General features: G+C 40.4%; 1 protein-coding gene across 2 annotated transcripts in view; it reads left to right on the forward strand.

Moving 5' to 3' along the window:
* Positions 1 to 322: 322 nt before the first annotated feature.
* The window catches only part of SLC12A2 (solute carrier family 12 member 2), a 107979-nt gene continuing 87940 nt past the window's right edge, over positions 323 to 20361 (forward strand). For both annotated transcript variants that reach the window (XM_045487630.1, XM_045487638.1), the window contains exon 1: positions 323 to 1373. In XM_045487630.1, coding sequence (XP_045343586.1) covers positions 642 to 1373 — 732 coding nt within the window. In that variant the 5' untranslated portion in view covers positions 323 to 641. The remainder of the gene's footprint in view (positions 1374 to 20361) is intronic.

The following is a 20361-nucleotide window of genomic DNA, read 5'->3' on the forward strand; positions in this document are numbered from 1 at the left end:
ACGTGCAGCCCCAGGGGCGGGGAGAGAGGGAGGCGGCCGGGGGCCCTCTCCTCTTCGCCGCAGAGGGGGCGGGGGAAGGAGGTGGAGGGGTGGGAGGAGGGCGACGGAAGAGGAGGTAGCGGCGCGGAGATCCCGGTGACGGCGGTGAGGCGGTGCGCCGCCGCGCCTGCTCCCTGAGCGCGCTGCCGGTGCTGCTCGCGCTGCCCGAGGCCCGGCGCGGACTGGACGGAGGCGATCCTCGCGCAGGCAGCTCTCGCGTGGGGTCTCGCCGAAACCCGGGAGGGCCGGGACGCCGAGGGAGCGTCCGCCGCGCGACGCTGCGGGACCGCGGGTGGGCGGGCTGAGGGGCGGAGGAGCAGCCGACCCCGCCTCCCGCGTGCTGCAGCCGGAGCCGCCACCGCTGCGGCCCCGCCGAGGCTTTAAACAGCGGGGCCCGCCCCGCGCCCACTGCACTCGCGCGCCGACTCGGCTGCCGGCGGCGTTTGTGCCGGTCCGGGCTAGCGGCAGCGACTGGCGGGTGGAGGGGCGAGCAATTCCGTCACCTGGCGTCGTGGCCGCAGGCACCGCCGGCGGGGGGCGCGGAGGGCTTGCAGCCCGCGACGTCCGCCAGGCTCTCGGAGTCTGCCGGGGGTCGGGCGGCGATGGAACCGGGGCCCACGGCGCCCTCCTCCGGCGCCCCGAGGCTTCCCGGGGTCGGTGAGACGCCGCCAGCTGCCGCGCTGGCCGCCGCCGCGGTGGACCTGCCTGGCACGGCCGTGCCCTCAGCGTCCGAGGATGCTGCGGCCGCGAGCCGGGGCGGCGGCGGGGTCCGCGGGGAGGGCGCCGCGGCGGCTGGGGACGGACTGGGCAGACCCCTGGGGCCCACCCCGAGTCAGAGCCGCTTCCAGGTGGACCTGGTTTCCGAGAACGCCGGGCGGGCTGCGGCGGCCGCGGCGGCTGGTGCCGGGGCTGGGGGCAAGGAGACCCCAGCGGACGGGAAAGCTAGCGGCGAAAGCGCACCAGGCAAAGGCAGCGAGGAAGCCAAGGGCCGCTTCCGCGTAAACTTCGTGGACCCGGCTGCCTCCTCATCCGCCGACGAGAGCCTGTCGGATGCGGCGGGGGTCGGAGGCGAAGGGCCCAATGTGAGCTTCCAGAACGGCGGGGACACGGTGCTGAGCGAGGGCAGTAGCTTGCACTCGGGCGGCGGCGGCGGCAGTGGGCACCACCAGCACTACTACTATGACACCCACACCAACACTTACTACCTGCGCACCTTCGGCCACAACACCATGGACGCCGTGCCCAGGATCGATCACTACCGGCACACCGCGGCGCAGCTGGGCGAGAAGCTACTCCGGCCCAGCTTGGCTGAGCTCCATGATGAGCTTGAAAAGGTGAGCTCTCCCGGCCCCTCTCCCTGCATCCCTCTCACTAGTCCTCCCTCTTTCCCCAACCACTGGTCCTCCTTGACCGGGGGGATGTGGCCGCCGGCTGGCCACGGGTGAGGTGGCGGGAATGGACGTGCACGACTCCGTTGGCTTCTCAGCAGTCAGCTGTCAAGGGTGGAATTGCAGAGGAATGTAACTTAATCTCATAAAAGTTTGCAGCGGGTTATGCTAGTTAGGTAATGGAAGAGAGGCTGCGTGTAACAACCTTCACCATCCACTTGTGTGTCTCCTGTACACTTTTTCTCACCCACGCTTTACAGTCACCATCCCTCTGAATGACAGTTGTGTTTGTGGGCTCCTTAAAGGGAATGTGCCGGGATGTTTAGGTGAGGATGTCTCTGGGGAGAGAGGGGAGAGCACCTACCATCTGCGCCCTTTTTAAAGGTTGTATTGTATGGCTTATGTACACCCACTAGGGGTCTCGAGAGTGGGAACGCTAGTGTTTGAAGGGAGAATATTAACCGGATGTGTTTATTATAGTCTATGAATTATTAAAGCTGAAACCTGCTATCTTGACTATGCAAAGGATTATACAGATATTGAGATATGCTGTTCCTGATAATGGCATAAATCTGTTTTTTATTACATAAATTTTTGGAGAGGACTATATAAAAAGATTACCGGGGGCCGGGGGAACGCAAAGTCCAAAATAGGGGGATGGCAGAGAAAGAAACTGAGAACGAGAAACAAGAGAATTGGTTTTTTTCTATGAAGGATGTCCATAACTTCTGGGGTCCTGCGTAACTGGTTACACTTAGTGAACAGAAAACCATCCCTATAAGGTCTATTGATGTCTGCAATTCTGTTTTTTATGGCCACATATGATTTTTATTTCTTCAGGGCCCAATATTATTATTTTGAGATAACCTCAGCACTGTGAGATTTGATTAATATTTAACTTTTATGAGTTCGGATTACTTGATTTCCACTTTAACAAGTATATAATGATTACATCGATGAGATATTGTGAATGCAAATGTGGAAAAGTTTAAACACAGAAAGTATGTAATTTTTTTCGGATGTGATTATTTGATCTCATACAGTCATTTCATACAAGACTATACTTGTCTTAGTGTTTGATAATGTAACATTCATACAGTTTGAAATAATTACAGAGGTCCCAATCCTTAGAGCTTAGTGACTCTTTAAACGCCTGACATCATTTAGCTTTCGATAATACTACTCCTGTTATTCCATTCTGGTATTTTGTCATATCAGAAGAAAAATGATTTTTAAAACACTTACACTTATATACTCTCTTTCAAATTTATTATTTTTACCCTTTCAAAACTATACATCTTTGTAAAGTAGATGTGTAGGTGGTAATTTCTCTTTCATTACAGCATTTTTATTATTTAAAAAATCATAAAGCTGTATTTCAGATAACACCAAAGCTGAGTAGTTTAGTAGTAAAGCAGTCTAAATTTACCCATAAGTGTTAAAAAGGGTTTTTAAATGGAACTATGTTATAGACCTCGGACTTGTAAGCATCCTATAAAATTGTCTGAATAGCAAAGCACTTCGAGTTCTCCAAAACTTGAGGGTTTGTGTTTGGGAGCTTTTGATCAGTTTACAGTGTCTTAAAAAGAACACCTGTATTGTTAGCTATGTAGTTGAAGAAACCACTCAACCTTTTCGGCCTCCTCTCCTGCTTATTTTGAAGATTTCATTTTGAAGATTAGAAAGAAATGAACATCAAGGCCCGTGTTCAGTGCCTGGAAAATAATGGCTAGTATAGTTATTACTTGATACGTGTTGGTCCTTCAGAAAGTACATAAACTCTAGGATTCTCTTAATTTCTACTTTATTAGATGAATATAGTATATAAAATGTTATGTTCATAGTTCATTTATGCAACAGGTGGTATAATGAGTTGTTCATAGTTTTTGTTTGTTTTTGTTTTTACCTTCTGCCCCTTGGTTCCTTTATGGTCAGTGAAAAAGGTATGTTAGGTTAACTAAGCATAGAATCTCCTATGGAAGATAATTTTGTTTAGAATTTAGCAAATGGACTGAAGAAACATGTCACGTTAAGGAATATAGATGTGGATATAGAGATATACCACTGTTGAAGGAGGGCAGGAAAGGGGTTATAACATAGTTTGACTAGATCCCAAAAGGTTGTTCATCACCCAGTCTAGATTTACTTTTACCTGCATAAAATCTCTTCTAAACTTCTCGCCCTCAATGAATCATAATATTTAGAATTCTGTAACATTGAATTCTAGCACTTGATCAGTGTCCTGTAGGCTGCTTTGGTCACTGAGTGCTTAAGAACCTACCTTAACTGGATCTAACTCTGTGCCATGTTCTATAGCAGGACAAAAGAAGTAAAAGACAAGAACTCTAGATCCTTATTAGGAGAAAGAATATATTTTCAGTCTTCTACTTGAATTCCTTTCTTTGCCCACCACTGTGACTTAAACGTTTTTTCCCTGAAAATCCAAATGAAGTGAAATAAATATTCATGCTGCATCTTGCTGTCTTATGCAGCCATTGTAGAGCCAGGACTCATGAGTTTTTCCATTTATCAAATATTTATTGGAGACAGGAGTTTGTTAGGTATTGGCCACCTGGCTATTGGTACTGTGGGTTGATGCAGTGGTTAGCAAACAAATATTGTGCTTAGATATACCGTAACCAAATAGTTGCACAAATAACATAGTTTTACCAACTTTATTTGCAGTGCTATGTAAGAAAGATGTAGGGTCTAGTAAGGATATAATGGGACCTGATCATATTGGAGTTGGGAAGGCTTGTTTTCAAGAAATGTGACATCAAGCTAAAACCTAGAGGGTAAGTTAATGATAGGGCAGAACAGCATTCCAGGCCTAGGGAACAGTATATGTGAATATAGTGAGGGGAAGAGAGTGGTGTGTCCAAAGAACTATCAAGAGGCCAGTAGAAGATTTTATTATAGATACAATGGCAGGTTCTTGAAGGATTTTTCGTGAGGTAGCAACATGATCTGTTTGGTTTGAACATCTCTGGCTCCTGGATAAAGAATGGATTGGCAGGGGCAACAGTGGAAGCAGGGAGACCCAAGCTATTACTGAGTTACAGATAATAACAGTTGGTGGCAGAATGAGTTGCATGCAGGTGGATTGGATATGGGAGTGAAAGAGAAGCGGATTCCCCGATTTTGGACTTGAACAACTGTGTAGATGGCGCCACCATTGCCTGAGGTGGCCAACCCAGGGGAAAGACTAGATATGAGAGGGGAAAGAGAGAATTGTGTTTTGAGTAGTATCTTGAGCTGGAAAGATAATTAGCCCAAGAGTCATATTGAGGGAGGGGGGCTGAATACATGTTATATCTACATAAACTTTATGTATATGTATGTATATACACATATGTACATACACACAGGTATGTGTACATGTATGTGTATGTATATACATGTGTTACATGTGTATATACGTGTGCATATACAACAAAAATATATATGTGTGTCTATATACAGAGAGAGAGAACGCGCACGCACGCGCTGAAGTCATGGACTTGAAATGACTTCAGTAGAGTGGGAGGATAACAGAAAAGAATTCGAGTCGGGGAGGGGCGCCTGGGTGGCTCAGTCCCTTAAGTGTCCAACTTTGGCTTAAGTCGTGATCTCACGGTTTGTGGATTCGAGCCCCACATCCGGCTCTGCTGTCAGCATGGAGCCTGCTTGGGGTACTCTGTCTCCCTCTTCTGCCCCTCTCCCCTGCAGGTGCATGTGCGCAGTTTCTCTCTTTCTCTCTCAAAAATAAATAAACATTAAAAAAAAAAAGGAAATAGGGTCTGGGGTTGGGAATAGGGAATGTGTAAGTCTGTTAGAAGTTGAGGAGACGAGAGCAAGGGGAACTGAGAAGGAGCTGCTAGGCTGGTGAGAAATAGCCAGGATAGCAATGTCAGGGAAGCTGAGAGAAGAGTTTTAAAGATGCCAGAAACTCTTCAGTGCTGATGCCAGGAATTGATTTTTTTTTAATGTTTTTCAAAAAATGAATCCAAAGTAGTGATTCTTGCCCCTACAAGAAGAAATTTAAAAGCGAAAGGCAAACAAATAAGCATTTGATGGGCAACCTCACTTACAGATGGACAACATGATGATCAAATGTAGAAAAGTTGGGTGGTAGACAATCCATAATAGCTTCTACTGGATTTAAAGCATTATTAAAAGAGTTCTAAAGGTAGAATTACCTTTGCACAGTAGTCCTTAGTCAAAGCTTGAGAGCCTTTGGTGGTTGGATGTCAAGACTTTGCATATCGCCTCTCTGTTACAGCCTTTTTCCCTAATAAGAAGAGGAGGAACTACATTTAGTGTCTTTTATGTCTCTCTGAGCTTACTCATTTTTCATACGTTGCGTCAGAAGCAGTTCTTACACATGTTATTCGTGATAAAATGGGTTCACAGAAGCTGAAGAAATTACTTACTGCTACTCATAGAAAGTGATACAACTGGAAATCACTCCCAGGGATTTCTCACTCTAAGGCTTAGAAATAGTAAGTAGCTCTTATCTCTTACTATGATCTCTTCTGCCTTCCTGTTCCCCAGACGTGCTGTGAGATGACAGGGATGTTGAGGGGGACATGTTGGAGATTACCAACATCATCCCTCTACCCTGATTTCCTTAAAGTGGAATGATTATATAACTGAGAGATATGAGGAGGAATGCTTGTGAAAATGTGATTATTGATGAACATGACTGTCGCTTTCATAGGATATGGGCCTGTGTCTCATTTATTCCATACAGAGAATAGGTACTTAATAAACATTTGTTCATTGAATGTATCAGGGTAGGTAGTTCTTCCTTCTTAACAAGGAATTTACGTAGAACATCATACAGTATGTTATCTCCACGTACTCGTGTAGCTGCCTCTCTGAGTGGGTTGCATTGATTCTTGGACAAGAAATTCCACACACTATTAACTACTTCAGTACATAGCTTGCGTCCTTGAAGGTTCCTGAAGGAACAAGAATGGGTCACATCCTGGGAAGGGAGGGCGGGTAGGAGAGTGCCAGGACTGAATAAAGGTGGGAACCTGATAAGAAATATTTGCACATGGCAAAGTCAAACTTGAGAGATTTTACACTTTTGCCAGGGGCTCTACCCTGCTTAACCCAAGCCACTTGAAGTGAAAGCTGGTTTTTCCATAATACTGTACACAGTCCCCCAGGTAGTCTACCCTGCCTGGGTAGAAAGAAAGATAAACTTTGGGATTTAAAGTGTGGTAGAACTGTACATTGCTATCATAACTGATGTCTTCCCGATCCCATGAGACTGGACTAGTGTGTCTTGTTTTTTTGTTGTTTTTTTTTTTAATGTCTATTTTATTTTTTGAGAGAGAGAGGACAAACAGGGGAGGGGCAGAGACAGAGAGGGAGACAAAGAATCCAAAGAAGTCTCCAGACTCTGAGATTCAGCACAGAGCCTGATGCAGGGGTCAAACCCACAATCACGAGATCATGACCTGAGCCAAAGTCAGATGCTTAACTGACTAAGCTACCCAGGCACTCCTCTTGGTTCTTTGGTGTTGAGTGTGTTTGTTTCAAATAATTTTTTTTTAAATTTATTTAATTTGAGAGATAGCACAAGTGGGGGAGGGGGAGAGGTAGAGAGAGAGAGCGAGCGAGAATCCCAAACATGAGGATCGTAAGAATTTGCCAGGGCAGAACCCAACACAGGGCTTGAACTCAGGAAATCAAGAGTTGGACACTTAACCAACTGAACCACCCAGGTGCCCTTTAAATAAGTTTTAATTCCATGTTTCATATATGTGTTTGGAAAGTTTCCAGTACTAATCCTATTGATACCTTGCTGAAGTGAAATGAATATGGATTTAGTTGTTCAACAAATCCTTACTGAGCACCAGCAGCAACAGCACTGTTTTAAGTGCTGGAGATACAGCCATGAACAGAGACAAGTCATGGAGCTTTCATTCTAGTGTTAGGAGAAAATAAGCAAATGGGTCAGATGTAATTACTGTGCAGAAAATTAAAGGTGGTGATGGCTGGGGTAATGCTGTATAAGGGTGGTCAGAGAGGGCTTCTCTGAAGCACGAACAGACTCTAGATGAGGGATCACCCCTTGCAGGTACTTGGGGTAGAAGAGCAATCTAGGCAGATGAGTGAATAGCACCATGACCCTGAGGTGGAAGTGTGTCAGGGGTGATTGAGATACAAGAAGGCAGCAGTACTGGAGGAAAAAGAGGGAGAGAGAGGAGAGGAGGTCAGAGCAGTTGTGAGGAGCAAACCTAAAGTAATGGTGTTTGAGGTGATGACAGGTGTTAAGGTGCTAGGTATATTTAAAAGATAGAATTGTTGGGATTTGCTGATGGTTTGGATGACGGGTGTGTGGAAAGATTAATGCTAGGGTTTTTTCCCTGTTTGGAATGGAGTTGATCCTTGAGATGAGGAAGATTGTGGAAAGAGCAGCTTTGGGAGGTGGATTCAAGAGCTGATTTCATTGTGCAAAATAGTTCTACCATGGGGCAGGCACTAACAAAATGACAGCCTCTACTTTGTGAAATAGTAGTACTTAAAAATGGGTTTTAATTTGTAGCTTAAAAATGTGCTTTTATACTTCAAATTTTAGGTCAAGCCATGAATCAGTAGTTGTTCAGAAAGAGTATACAGCAGAGTACAAAGAGTGGGCAACAAAGGAGTGAGGGATGGACAACAATGAAAACAACTTAAAATAATTGAAGTTAAAAACATATCAGTGTTTTCTTATTTAAAATATGAAAGCTGTCATCTGCCACTGACTCCTTTATCCTGTGATTTTTTTACTAGAATCTGTATCAGTGCTGTCTAAAAGCTGTTACGAAAAACTGGGTACGGATAGAGAACTTGGGGATTTCTAATTAGAAGGTGGGAAAAATCTAAAAAGCAAAAACAGCTTAGTGGAATGTTGTCTCTGCAGAAGCTAATTATGACAGGTGATTTGTAGTGCCCTTGGGCTCTGAAATTTCCTTGCTTTAAATTTTCACTATGCTGTTTTTCAACATTGACTAATGAGACATTCATCTAGGTTGAGAATCATAGAAACATCTGAGATGGTTCTTTGTTTTGGTGTCACTTAGTTCCTTCAACAGTGTGGTTTCTAACAGAGTTAACTGTATAAGTCATTTTGGGGCTTTGTGGAGGGTAGGTGACTTTGTAGGGTAGGCTTGATTTTTCCAGTGGAGATTTAAAGGACCTGTGAGGACCCTGACCACCTGCTGTGCTCTGGCTTCTGTGCTGTCATTTTATTTAAAAAGTTCTTGTTAAAGTGACCGGTGACCTCCATCCTATTACCATGTCCAGAAAACCTCCTCCCCTCACCCCCACCTCCTCAGCATTCAGCCTTCCAGCAGAATTTGATTTTCTCTTGAGCTCTTCTTTGCCCTTCTTTGGACTTGGTAACACCACTTTGCCTTTTAATTTTTCTCCCTTTCTGGCTCTTTGAGCACAGGGTCTTAGGCAGTCTCCATCATGTCCAAATTGGCCTTCCTCAAGGCTTGATTCTGCCTTTTCTTCTTCCTCTGTTTTCCTTTTTCTTTCCCTATGCTGTATCATCTGTAGGCTAATGAATCCCCAAATTTTGTGTCCTACCCATCTCTTCAGTGCGTTCAGGACATCCAGTGACTATGGGATATTTTTGCTTCTTATCTGAAGGACACCCTGTACTCACACACTTAGGATTTTCTCCCTCCCATTCCAAAAGCAAAACGACCCAGCCATCTTCCAGTATGCCCTATGTCTCCATGGATGGTACCACTATTCATTGTGTTACACAGGTGAGAAGCATATGAGTGGGTCATCCTTGATGCTTTTTTTCATCCTTCCTCATCGAATTTATCACCAAGTGCTTTCTATCCCCTTTATTTCCTAAATATTCTTTTCATCTTCACTATTCCCATCCTAAACCAAACTGTAGCATGTCCCTCTGTAACCTAATAACTGGATTTCCCCTATTCACTGTGCACTCCCAACACTGTTGTACCTAGAGTAGTTTTAAAACAAAAAGGATATGTTATCCCTTGGCTTAAAACTAGCACCTCATTGTCCGTGTCTGGCTTACCTGTTCCTCACTGTTTCATTTACTCGGTGGCACAGTATTTCCTTTGGCCATAGGGCCTTTGTACATAATATTGTCCAAGATCTCTTCCTCCCTTCTCCTCCATACATGCATTGTTAACTTTTCAGTTTTAAGATTTCACTTCCATCCTGTTTCCTCAGAGAGGAAGCTTTTATCCTCTAGCTGGGACAAAACACTTCTTCCCGAGAGCCTTTATATCATGTAATAATAGTATATTTATTAATGTGGTTATTTGAATTGGCATGAGTTGACTTCAGGCTCCCTGAGAAGCAAACTATGTCTGTGGCTACTTATCATTATGTGTTTCTAGTACCTTTTATATAGTTTTGACTGTAGCATGCCCTGAACCAATACATTTTGAAATAGAGAACTCATTCTTTGTAAATTAATGGAATACAAAAGAATCTTATACTCTTTGACACACCTTATATTTGTTATTTAGAATCTCTAAAGGACATTTGACAGACAAATTACCCCAATGTGCATATTGGGAGTTTAAGAAGCCGAAGAGCCCAGTAAGTAACCTGTCCAAAATCCTAGGACTTGTAACTACCTGAGCCAGGGTTGGAACTTGGAGCAAATATTCTGACTTTAAGTTGGTGTTAATTCCAGGATCCTGTAGTTTAATACTGTATAAGTTCTTTGTTATTTCGGTGATTGTTTTCATTTTTAAATGCCCATGACAGTTGTTTTTAAGTTCATTGAAGATAATGTAGGAGAGATTTGGAATCCTCAGTATTATTGTATGAATGTATATCTTTTTCTAGTGGAAAGTCTTTCAAAAAAAATTATAAGAGGGGTGCCTGGAAGGCTCATTCAGTAGGTCATGATCTCGCATTTTGTGAGTCGAGCCCAGCATCAGGCTCTGTGCTGACAGCTCAGAGCTTCATGCCTGCTTCAGATACTTGTGTCCACCTTTCTCTCTGCCCCTCCCCCACTCACACTCTGTCTCTGTCTCAAAAATAAATAAACATTAAAAAATAAAAATTTTAAAAATTAAATATAAGGAAAGTTTTTTTGTTGTTGTTGTTGTTTTTTTTAAGATCTAATTGTCAGTAATCTGCATATCCAAATGGAGCTCAAACCTCTAACCCCAAGATCAAGAGTCCTGTGCTCTGCTGACTGAACCAGCCAGTCGCCCCTGAGGAAGTTTGTTATAAATGGAATCTTAACTAAGGTTTTGTTTCCTCTGCCTTTCCCTATCCGTACATACCTCCCAAAAGACCTAAATTTTTTAATGTTGTAGGGCTATGCTTTCTGTTAGTGTAACCAGTAGTCCTATGTGGCTGTGAAACTAAGTCTAAACTTAAGTTTAAAATTCAGATTTTCCAGTTACTAGAGCTACATTTTATGTGCTTGAATACCCACATGTGGCTAATGGCTACCCAAGTGGGCAGCTGGAGAGCTGGAAAATTTGCATCATTACAGAGAGATCCATTAGAACATGCTATCAAGGGAAGTAATACTTAATAGGACTTTTGTCCTTCCTTCATTTCTCCTTTCTTTTCTTCCATATTAAATAGCCTGGTTTAAAATTACTAAAGTCAGGGGTGCCTGGGTGGCTCAGTCGGTTGAGTGTCCAACTTCAGCTTAGGTCATGATCTCCACAGCTCATGAGTTCGAGCCCCACATCAGTCTCTGTGCTGATAGCTCAGAGCATGGAGCCTGCTTCGGATTTTGTGTCTGCCTCTGTCTCTGCCCCTAACCCACTTACATTCTCTCTCAAAAATAAACATTAAAAAAAATTTTAATTATTAAATTCAAAATTTTCTTGTAATTTTGCATGGGATCCTTCCTCATATAAAGGTGTTTAGACATATTAGGCCCTCCATGAAGTGTTTGTTGAATCAGTGGAAACTTCCCGTTTCCATCTGAGACTGAAAATCTGGGTCTTTAATTGGAAAGGTTATAAGGAATTTCTTAATATTGTATAAAGTGTTAAGGTTTCCAAAGCACTCTTAACTTACATATCTGTATTTGGTCTTCAAATCCATCTTTGGAGGAGGTAAGTTTTAAGAAGATCTTGAAGTAGCAGTCTCATTTTGCAAGGTCTGGTTTGTCTAAAGTCAACACAGCTGATACTTGGTGAGGCTGAATCTTGTTGAAACTGGGTCTTTGCCTTCTTCTCCTTTTCTTCTGAACCAGTGATTTCTAAATAAGAATCCCCTGGAGAAAAACTACAGACTCCTTTCTTCCAAAATTTTTAAAAAGCTTTCCTGGTGTTTCCCAGAGAGCCAGGTTTAAGAACCAGTGTCCCAGAGCATGTTGAGAGTCTTACACTTTGGTTATGCCTATGACAGTAGTACATTGTTATTTTTTTGATGTGCTGATGATACTCAACTTTAAAATACCCTTATATACGATAAGGGTACTAGTCTCAAGATCTCCCTTTAACCCTCCAATAACATGTACTGAATTGCATTGTTACCAGTTATTGGATATCTGTCGTGTTTCAGGAGCTTTCTGTAGTCTGAGCACAATTAACTTCCAAACCAGGTAATTTATCATTAGACAAACTCAGAGGCTAATAGAACTTGCTGAAGTCTCTTAGCCAGTTAGTGATAGATGGCTGTTTATATATACCTGGAAACATTAACAAAAGCTTACCTGTGAGGTATTAGGGCCGACATATATATTGCTTTTTAAGTGGCCTCTTAAAATCCTGTAGGGAGGTGCGCCTGGGTGGCTCAGTAGGTAAAGCTTCTTCTGACTTCGGCTCGCTCAGTCATGATCTCACAGTTCATTGGTTAGAGCCCGGTGGCCGGCTTTGTGCTGAAAGCTCAGAGCCCGGAGCCTGCCTCGGATTCTGTGTCTCCCTCTCTCTGCCCCTCCCCCGCTTGTTCTCTCTCTCTCTGTCTCTCTCTGTGTGTGTGTCTGCCTTTCTGTCTGTCTGTCTCTGTGTCTCTCAAAAGTAAATAAAATCCTGGGGCACTTGGGTGGCTCAATAGGTTATCCATCCGACTTTGGCTCAAGTCATGATCTCCTGGTTCACAAGTTTGAGCCCTGCATCAGGGTCTGTGCTGACAGCTCACAGCTTGGAGCCTTTTTCAGATTCTCTGTCTCCCTCTCTCTCTCCCCCTCCCCTGCTTCTACTCTGTCTCTCTCTCAAAAATCAATAAAATATTAAAAAATAATAAAATCCCGTAGGGAAATCAGAGGTATTAGAGTACTAAGTGATAAGTCTGAATCCTGAAGAGTTCATGTGGAGTAGTTGAGCCTACATACTACTTTCTCTTTTATAGGACCTAATGGTTTTAGACATAAACACTCAGTCTTTCTATTTTAGAAATTAAGTTTTATGATAAATTACTTCCAGCATTGGTTTATCTGTAAATTTCTAGAAATAATAATATGCAATTCTGTAAATTTGTAGGCTTGGAAAAATTACTTGACTGTGAGTTAATCCCAATTATTTGGAACATTTGCTGACCAAAAAAAAAAAAGAGAGAGAGAGAGAGAGAGAAAAGCTGATCTCTTAATTAAACAGAACAACAACAATAAAGGAAAGATTTTCACATAAAAGGGATTCGATTGACTACACCTATACTTGGAAACTGTATAGTTATACTTTATTCACAGTGATCACAAATATGGTGCTCTGGTTTCCAGAACCAAAGTAAGTTGGAAGGGAAAATGAATACTGGCAGAGGTGGATCCAGAGATAGGTAGCATGTTATAGAGGCAGAAGGCAAGTAAATCATAAAAAGCAAAAACGAGGTTTTCAGTAAATAGCAGTCTAGAATAGCCCTTTAGAATCGATGCAAAGAACAGCACCTGAATGTTGGTTATTGTAGCATCTCCATTGTACAGTGCTGGCACAAAATTATTTTTGTTTTGTTTTGTTTATTTTTACAATAGTATTTTAAATCTTAAAAGAGACTCCAGAAATGTACATTTTTGGGAAATTTCAGTCTCAAGCCATCCTAGAGTATCAAATTTTAAGAAGCTGAAAATTAATCCTTTTTTATAAAACTAACAATGTAAAAATTTACTCCAGGGTTTCACTTTTTACTTAATTTAAAATGTTTTGTTATTATTTCATTATGCAAAGAAAAAATAGAAGATTAGGAAAATAAGGAAAGCTTAACATTCTTGTGTTTTTGTGTGCATTTTAAAAACTATACTTTTATAGTTGACTCTTCCCACCTAGCATTAAATAATCATTAGTAAATAAGTAATAGAAGTTTTCTGTTACCCACGGTAATCTTCTGTTTAAGTGCATGTTTGGATAATGTTCTCATACATATACCCTGTGATAAAGACATGCTAATTTGCATTTTCTGTTCGCAGACTTACTTAGTCATTTACATCTATCATGATTTGGTTGTAATAAGCTTGGTATTTTGGATACTTGTTTTCTATTTTCTTGTTTCTTATTCTTCTAAACCTCTTTTTGTATTATCTTTTGTACTAATCAGATATCTTTTGGTATTGCATTTTAATTCTTCTTTTGAATTTCCAGTGATATATTTCTTTGCCTTATTATTTTAGTGGTTGCTCTATTTAGAGAGAATATTGAATTTCTTTAGCTAAAATCTGGGAACCTTAACAGAGACTCTTTTCCTTAGTGCTCTGGTTGTTATAAATTAGAAACCCCAATACAGTGTTGTAATTTTTGCTTTCAACAACCATATGGTTTAAAAAAAGAGAAAGAAGAAAAGAGGGACGCTTGGGTGGTTCAGTCAGTTAAGTGGCTGACTCTTGATATTAGGTCAGGTCCTGAGATCAAGGTCTGTGTCGGGCTCTGAGCTGAGCCTGGAGCCTGCTTGGGATTCTTTCTTTCCCTCTCTCACTGCTCCTCCCCCTACTCATGCTCTCTCTGTCTGTCTCTCAAAAAAAGAAAGAAAAATTGAAAAAAGAGAGAAGAAAAGAAAGTTGGATGTATGGTATATTACGCTCCTATATTCCCATTCATTTTCATTTCTTCTTGTAGATTTCTGTTGCTATCTGATACTGTTTTCCTCCCTTAACTACTTCTTGTAAAGGAGGTCAACTGATAACAATTTTTTTTGTTTTTTTAATGTAAAAATGTCTTTATTTCACTTCACGTTTGAAAGATAGTTTTGCTGGATGTACACTTCTTGGTTGACAGGGTTTTCTTCTTTCAGCTCTTTGAGTATGTACTTCCAATGTCTTGTGGCAACCATTGTTTCTGATAAGGCCATTGACCATATTATTTTCTCTTTACTTTTGGCTTTCAACATTTGTGTGTAGGTGTGTTTTCTTTCTGTGTGTATCCTTTTTGGTTTTGTTAAGTTTCTTCTCTTTGTAAGTTAATGCTTTTCACTGCTTCTGGCTGCCATTTCCATTCTGCTTTTGAGTCCATTTTGTGAATTTGTCATTTCATTTTTTGTGACTTTCAGGTCTAGAATTTCTAATTTTGAAAATACAGCTTCTGTTTCTCTATTGAGATTCCCTTTCTGTTACTCACTGATAATTCACCTTTAGTTTTTTAACATATTTATTATAGCTGTTTTAAAGTCTTTATCAACTAAATGCAACATCTGAGCCTACTTGGGGTTAATTTTTAGTGATTGTTTTTTTCCTAAGTATGAGTTATAGTTCCTTTTTATTAATTTGGAGGTGAAAATTGTACATGCAGATAATATGTTGTAGCACCTTTGGGTGGTGATGGTTGTTTTATTTTCTTTTAAGGATTGTTGTTTTTTGTTCCAAGAAGTATTTAACCTGCCTGGGCTTAGACTACAAACTGGTTTCTGTCATTCCACTATGCAGTAGGTTTTCAGCTGCCAATTTTTTAGTCTGCCTCTTGGGACTGGGAAGTCTACCCTCTGCAATTTAGTGGTTTGCCAAGATTTGGGGCTTACCCTTGATATCATTCAGGTTTTCTTTTCTGGAGATTGCCACTTAATTTCCAATTTTCTCTTTTGGCTTTGGACTATCTTCTCTTCTATTTCTAAGTACTAAAGCTTCTATCCATTCAAGTTACACACAGTTGGGGAATGCTCTCCATTAAAAAAGACATCAAACTTAGGGATCTCACCCAGTGCTTCTGTATCTATAAAGAATGTTTCCTTTCTGGTTTTTGCTTTTTTTCTATCTGCTTTAGGTTCTTCACCAGGCATGTGTAGTTAAGCTGTCAGTCAGGGATTTAAATCTTGACCTTCTACTTAACTATTTGTGTGACCTTGAGAAAAAGGACTTGCCACCTTTGATCTGAAAGATGATATTTTTTATAGTGAGAAATACCATATATTGATGTGAAAAATAAATGAAACAACAAGTGTATGCCATACTCTGTAGTTTTGCTATCACGTGGTTCTCTATATTGCTTTTATAATATTTTACCTACTTAAGATGCCACTGGTCATGTATTTATGTCCCTAACATCTTTTGATTCTTCTTATTTAAAAAATAAAACAGTTTGGGGGAGCCTGAGTGGCTTAGTCCAATAAGTGGCCAAGTCTTGATTTCCCCACTCAGGTCATGATCTCATGGTTTGTGAGATCAAGCCCTACATTGGGCTCTGCACTGACAGCATGGAGCCTGGTTGGGATTCTCTCTGTGCTACCCTCTTTGCCCCTCCCTCACACATGCATGCATGCTCCCTCTTTCTCTCTCCAAATAAATAAAGTTTAAAAAAAAACAACGTGAGATAAAGATCACACAGTTATTGATACTGGGAGGTATCAAGTTTTCTGGTAGTTTGAGTTATGTTCATACTGTTGGAGTTAGCAAGTTGTGTGGGATTTGAAATGATGCATACATTATGCTATTTTTAATGCACAGTGTTGTAACTCATTCTTGAATGGCTAGTAAAGAGCATGATGGGCTAGGTAGAGGACTGAATTCTTTGACTGTAATCAGCAGTTCTGACTTGGTTCATTGTAAAGTCACATGGTCACACCATCCACTTTTATCTGTGGCACTTGAGTTTTGAGCTTTGCATTAATGCCACTGGATATTAATAGACCATTGTTAACCAGAGCAGATTGGATTCCTGTAAAACAATACTTTGTTTTGAGAGAGTAGTCTGTATGGGGAGCATTACACTGAATACACCAATCACCGACAGCACGGATAGGAAATGTTGGTAGCTTTGGGATGATATAATTGGCTAGTACTTGATGAAAAAATTGTTAGAATAAACCCAGCCACTTTGGCATCTAAATGTACATATGTACGCATCCATTTTTAGTTACTAATTTTACTATGTTTCAGGATTTAATTTAATGCTTTAGTTTACACTAGTAAACAGATGCTATTAATTATATGCAAGATTTTTATCTTTAAAGTGTCTTTAGTAATACCTTATTCAGAAGTTTAAGGATTTAAATTGCATTTTTTTGGTGAACTTTAACCTTTCTTTAAATGTAATTTGGGGTTTATTTAAATCCATAATAATATGCTTATAAATGAAGAATAATTTTTATTTATTAATAGTCCTGAAAAAGATATTCACTCTTTTGCCTGTCAGTAGCTTTGATTTAATTTGCTTAAATAAAGCTGGGCCCAGAAGTTTGCTTCTCTTCTCAGACCATGCTATCTAATATTAACCCTAACTGATGTAAAGTGATTATCCTTTCTCACTAAAGGAAATAGTGAAGAGAGGAAGCTGTCTAGTTTACTAAGCACATTTTTAGTGCCAGGTGAGTCACAAAAACATTTCCAGCAGTGTGATCCGTAATAATCAAAGCCATGTTATTTGTACTGTATTCTACTAAGTTGCTGGTAGGTTAGGTGATAAGTCTTTTACCAGAATGGTGATCCTATTTGTATGTAAAGGTCATTATTTTTAATTTTATCCTTCCAGAGATAATATAATTCCTACTAATATCAATTTATAAGAAGCTGTATGGTACAGTCTAGATAAATACTGTTTTGTGGTATTTACTTTCATGTATTTGTTTAACATCTGATTGTAAACACACAGCGTGGAAAGTTGCAGTAATAGATTGCTAATTAGTTGTTTGTAATAATAGCTCAAATCTATTCAGTAATTACTTGTTAGTGCCAGGCAAGAATATAGGAAAAAAAATATATATATTTATATATAATTTAAACATTTATGTATATATAATTTATATAAAATTTATATATAATTTATATATTTTTATATATATATATAGGAATATAGCAAAGAAAAAGACATAAAGCATAAATGATGATCTGTACAGTCATCATCCAGATCAAGAAACAGAACATTGCTGGTACCCCAAACACCCTCTGTGCACCTCTTTCACATCCTCCCTCCCCCACCTACTGTCCTGACTTAATGGTGATTATTTGCTTGGGAGTTGGTCTTGATTTTATCCAATGCTTTTTGTTAGCTTTATGTGTTCCTGAAAAGTATTAGTCTAGTTTGCCTGCTTTAAAACTTCATATAAATAGAATCATACAGTATATTTTTATCTGTCATCTTTTGCTCACTGTTATGGTTGTGTATTTATAATTCATTCAGTTTTATTTCTATTTATCTTCCACTGCATAAAATGTTAGTTTATTTATTCTGCAGTTATGTGTTTGGATTATTTTTGGCAGTTATTAACCAGTGTTGATAGGAACATTTTTATACACATGTCCTGCTTCATATTATATTTTGTATCTGTAGGGCTATCCCTTAAAGTAGAATTGCTGGGTTGAATGGTATGCATGTTTTCAGTTTGAGAAGATAATGCCCAAATTTATTTTCCAAAGCCGTTTATTAATTTATATTACCGCCAGCAGTGTATGAGAGTTTTTGTGTTCTGTGAATCATCATGTTTTTTCACTTGATCTTCTCAAACAGTATGGAGTAGCTCATATTACCTCCAGTTGACAGATGTGGACCCTGAGGGCCAGAGGGGTTAAATAGCTTCCCAGAATTTACATAACTACTGAATAGCAGAGCCAGAATTTGAACCTGGATCTGACTCAGGAATAGACACTTTAGATTTCACTTGTACCATTACATGACATTGTTTGGAAAATAGACCTGACCGTAAAGGGTCAATATTCATTTACTATGTCTTTGACAAAAATCACAGGAAAGGCCCTCACCTTTGTGGATGCTCCATTTTAATGCATAATGAAGGAGTGGAGGTGGATGCATAGATAACAAATACTGAGTGAATAAAAAGATAATCACAGAGTGCCATTGTGCTATGACAACAATGAAAGGAGCGCTGATGAGGAGAAACTCTATGTCGGGCAGCCTGGGACGGAGGAGCCACACTTTATCTATGACCTAAAAGATTTGAAGGAGCCAGTCATCTTCAGAGTGTGTTACAGGCAGAGGGAACAGCAAGCAAAATGTCCCCCTCTGAGAAAGTACTTTAAAACCAGTATTACAACAATAAAGCAATATTACATCAAATTAAATATTTTAGTTAGAACGCTTTCAGTAATTTTCTAACTTAAAGGATAGGAGTTTGAGGGTGTATAAAAGTATGTATGATAACTTCCAAGGAAATTTACAGAAATAGGAAAGTGGTCTGTAATTGGAAATGTTTACTGTTTCTTTAATCTTGTTATACGTGGTAACAAAACACTGATGATAAGTCTCAAAAATTCTGGGTAGGTAATTTTATTTTTCAAACCTTCCTGGAAAGGCATGGATGTGTACGTGGATCCAGGAGTCAAGAGGTTACAATGGTAAAGCATATGATGGATGAAAGAAACTTGTATGACCTAGAACATTTGATATAAAGGAGTTACTAGCTGAAGCACCTGATGTGGGTTTTTAAGTGAAAAATAGAAAATCCTAGGTAACGTAAAACTGAATGATAGGACTTTTTTTTTTTTTTTTTTTAACCTACTTTCTGTGCCATGATAGCCTCCAAATACACTATTAAAGTTAAATACCAGCTACAGCTCTATTGGTACACAATTTTATATTTAAACATTTGACATGTCTTCCCAGATAGATTATGTCCGGACCGTAGCTATTCTTTCTCTTCCACAGGGGGTCCAGGGCAGCTGTCTTTAAGAATCCTCTAGGGCAAAGAGTTTTGTAGACATTGTAGACCCTGGGGGCATTTCTACAAAGCACAAACAGGTTTAAAAATAATCCCCTGTGGTTCCATCCCATGTAGAACTTGTGTCTTTGTTAGGAGGACAATGTCAGAAGCTTTTAGCTTCTTTAGATGTGGAAGCAGAGGAAGGAGGGAAAGATGAAACAAGGTTGAAGAGTGAAAATAGCTGGGAAATTGCCAAGTTTGAGCAGGACATTTTCCTGAGTTGGGTGATTTGTCTGTCTTTTGTCCCCTTGCCCAAAATATTTTAATTGACTCACTGTTGTATGTGAACTTCTACCATTTAGAAGATTCTCAGGGTGCCTGCGTGTCTCAGTCTGTTAAGCATCTGACTTCGGGTCAGGCCAGTGATTTCACGGCATGTGAGTTCGAGCCCCACATCGGGCTCTGTGCTGAAAACTCAGAGCCTGGAGCCTGCTTCAGATTCTGTGTCTCCCCCTCTCTCTGCCCCTCCCATGCTCATGCTCTGTCTCTCTCTGTTTCTTGATAATAGATAAACATTAAAAAAAAAAAAATGAGAAGATTCTCTGCACTGTCACATTAATAGCTGTATAGTTTGGGCTGTGTTAACCTCTTAAAAGACTGTTTCCTCATTTTTAAGTGAAGATAATACCTACCTCTCAAAGATGTGCCAATTTAGGGAAATAGGACGTGTAAACATTTAGGGAAATGTCTGGCACAGTAGTTTTCAGTAAATGGTGACTGTTATTAAAGTAAGCCAGACAGATTATGAAGGTCTCACATACTAAGAATTCTTGGTTGACCTAAGGTGATGAGTAACGAGTCATAGATTATGTACAGCTATATTTAGTAAGAAACTTTTGCTTATTAAAAGCAGGAAAAACTATATTTCATCGTATCTGGCAATATTAGTAGAAGAATTCTGGTGTGTATCACAGAC

This window comes from Leopardus geoffroyi, chromosome A1 (genome assembly GCF_018350155.1).
Source record: "Leopardus geoffroyi isolate Oge1 chromosome A1, O.geoffroyi_Oge1_pat1.0, whole genome shotgun sequence".
Classification (NCBI taxonomy): domain Eukaryota; kingdom Metazoa; phylum Chordata; class Mammalia; order Carnivora; family Felidae; genus Leopardus; species Leopardus geoffroyi.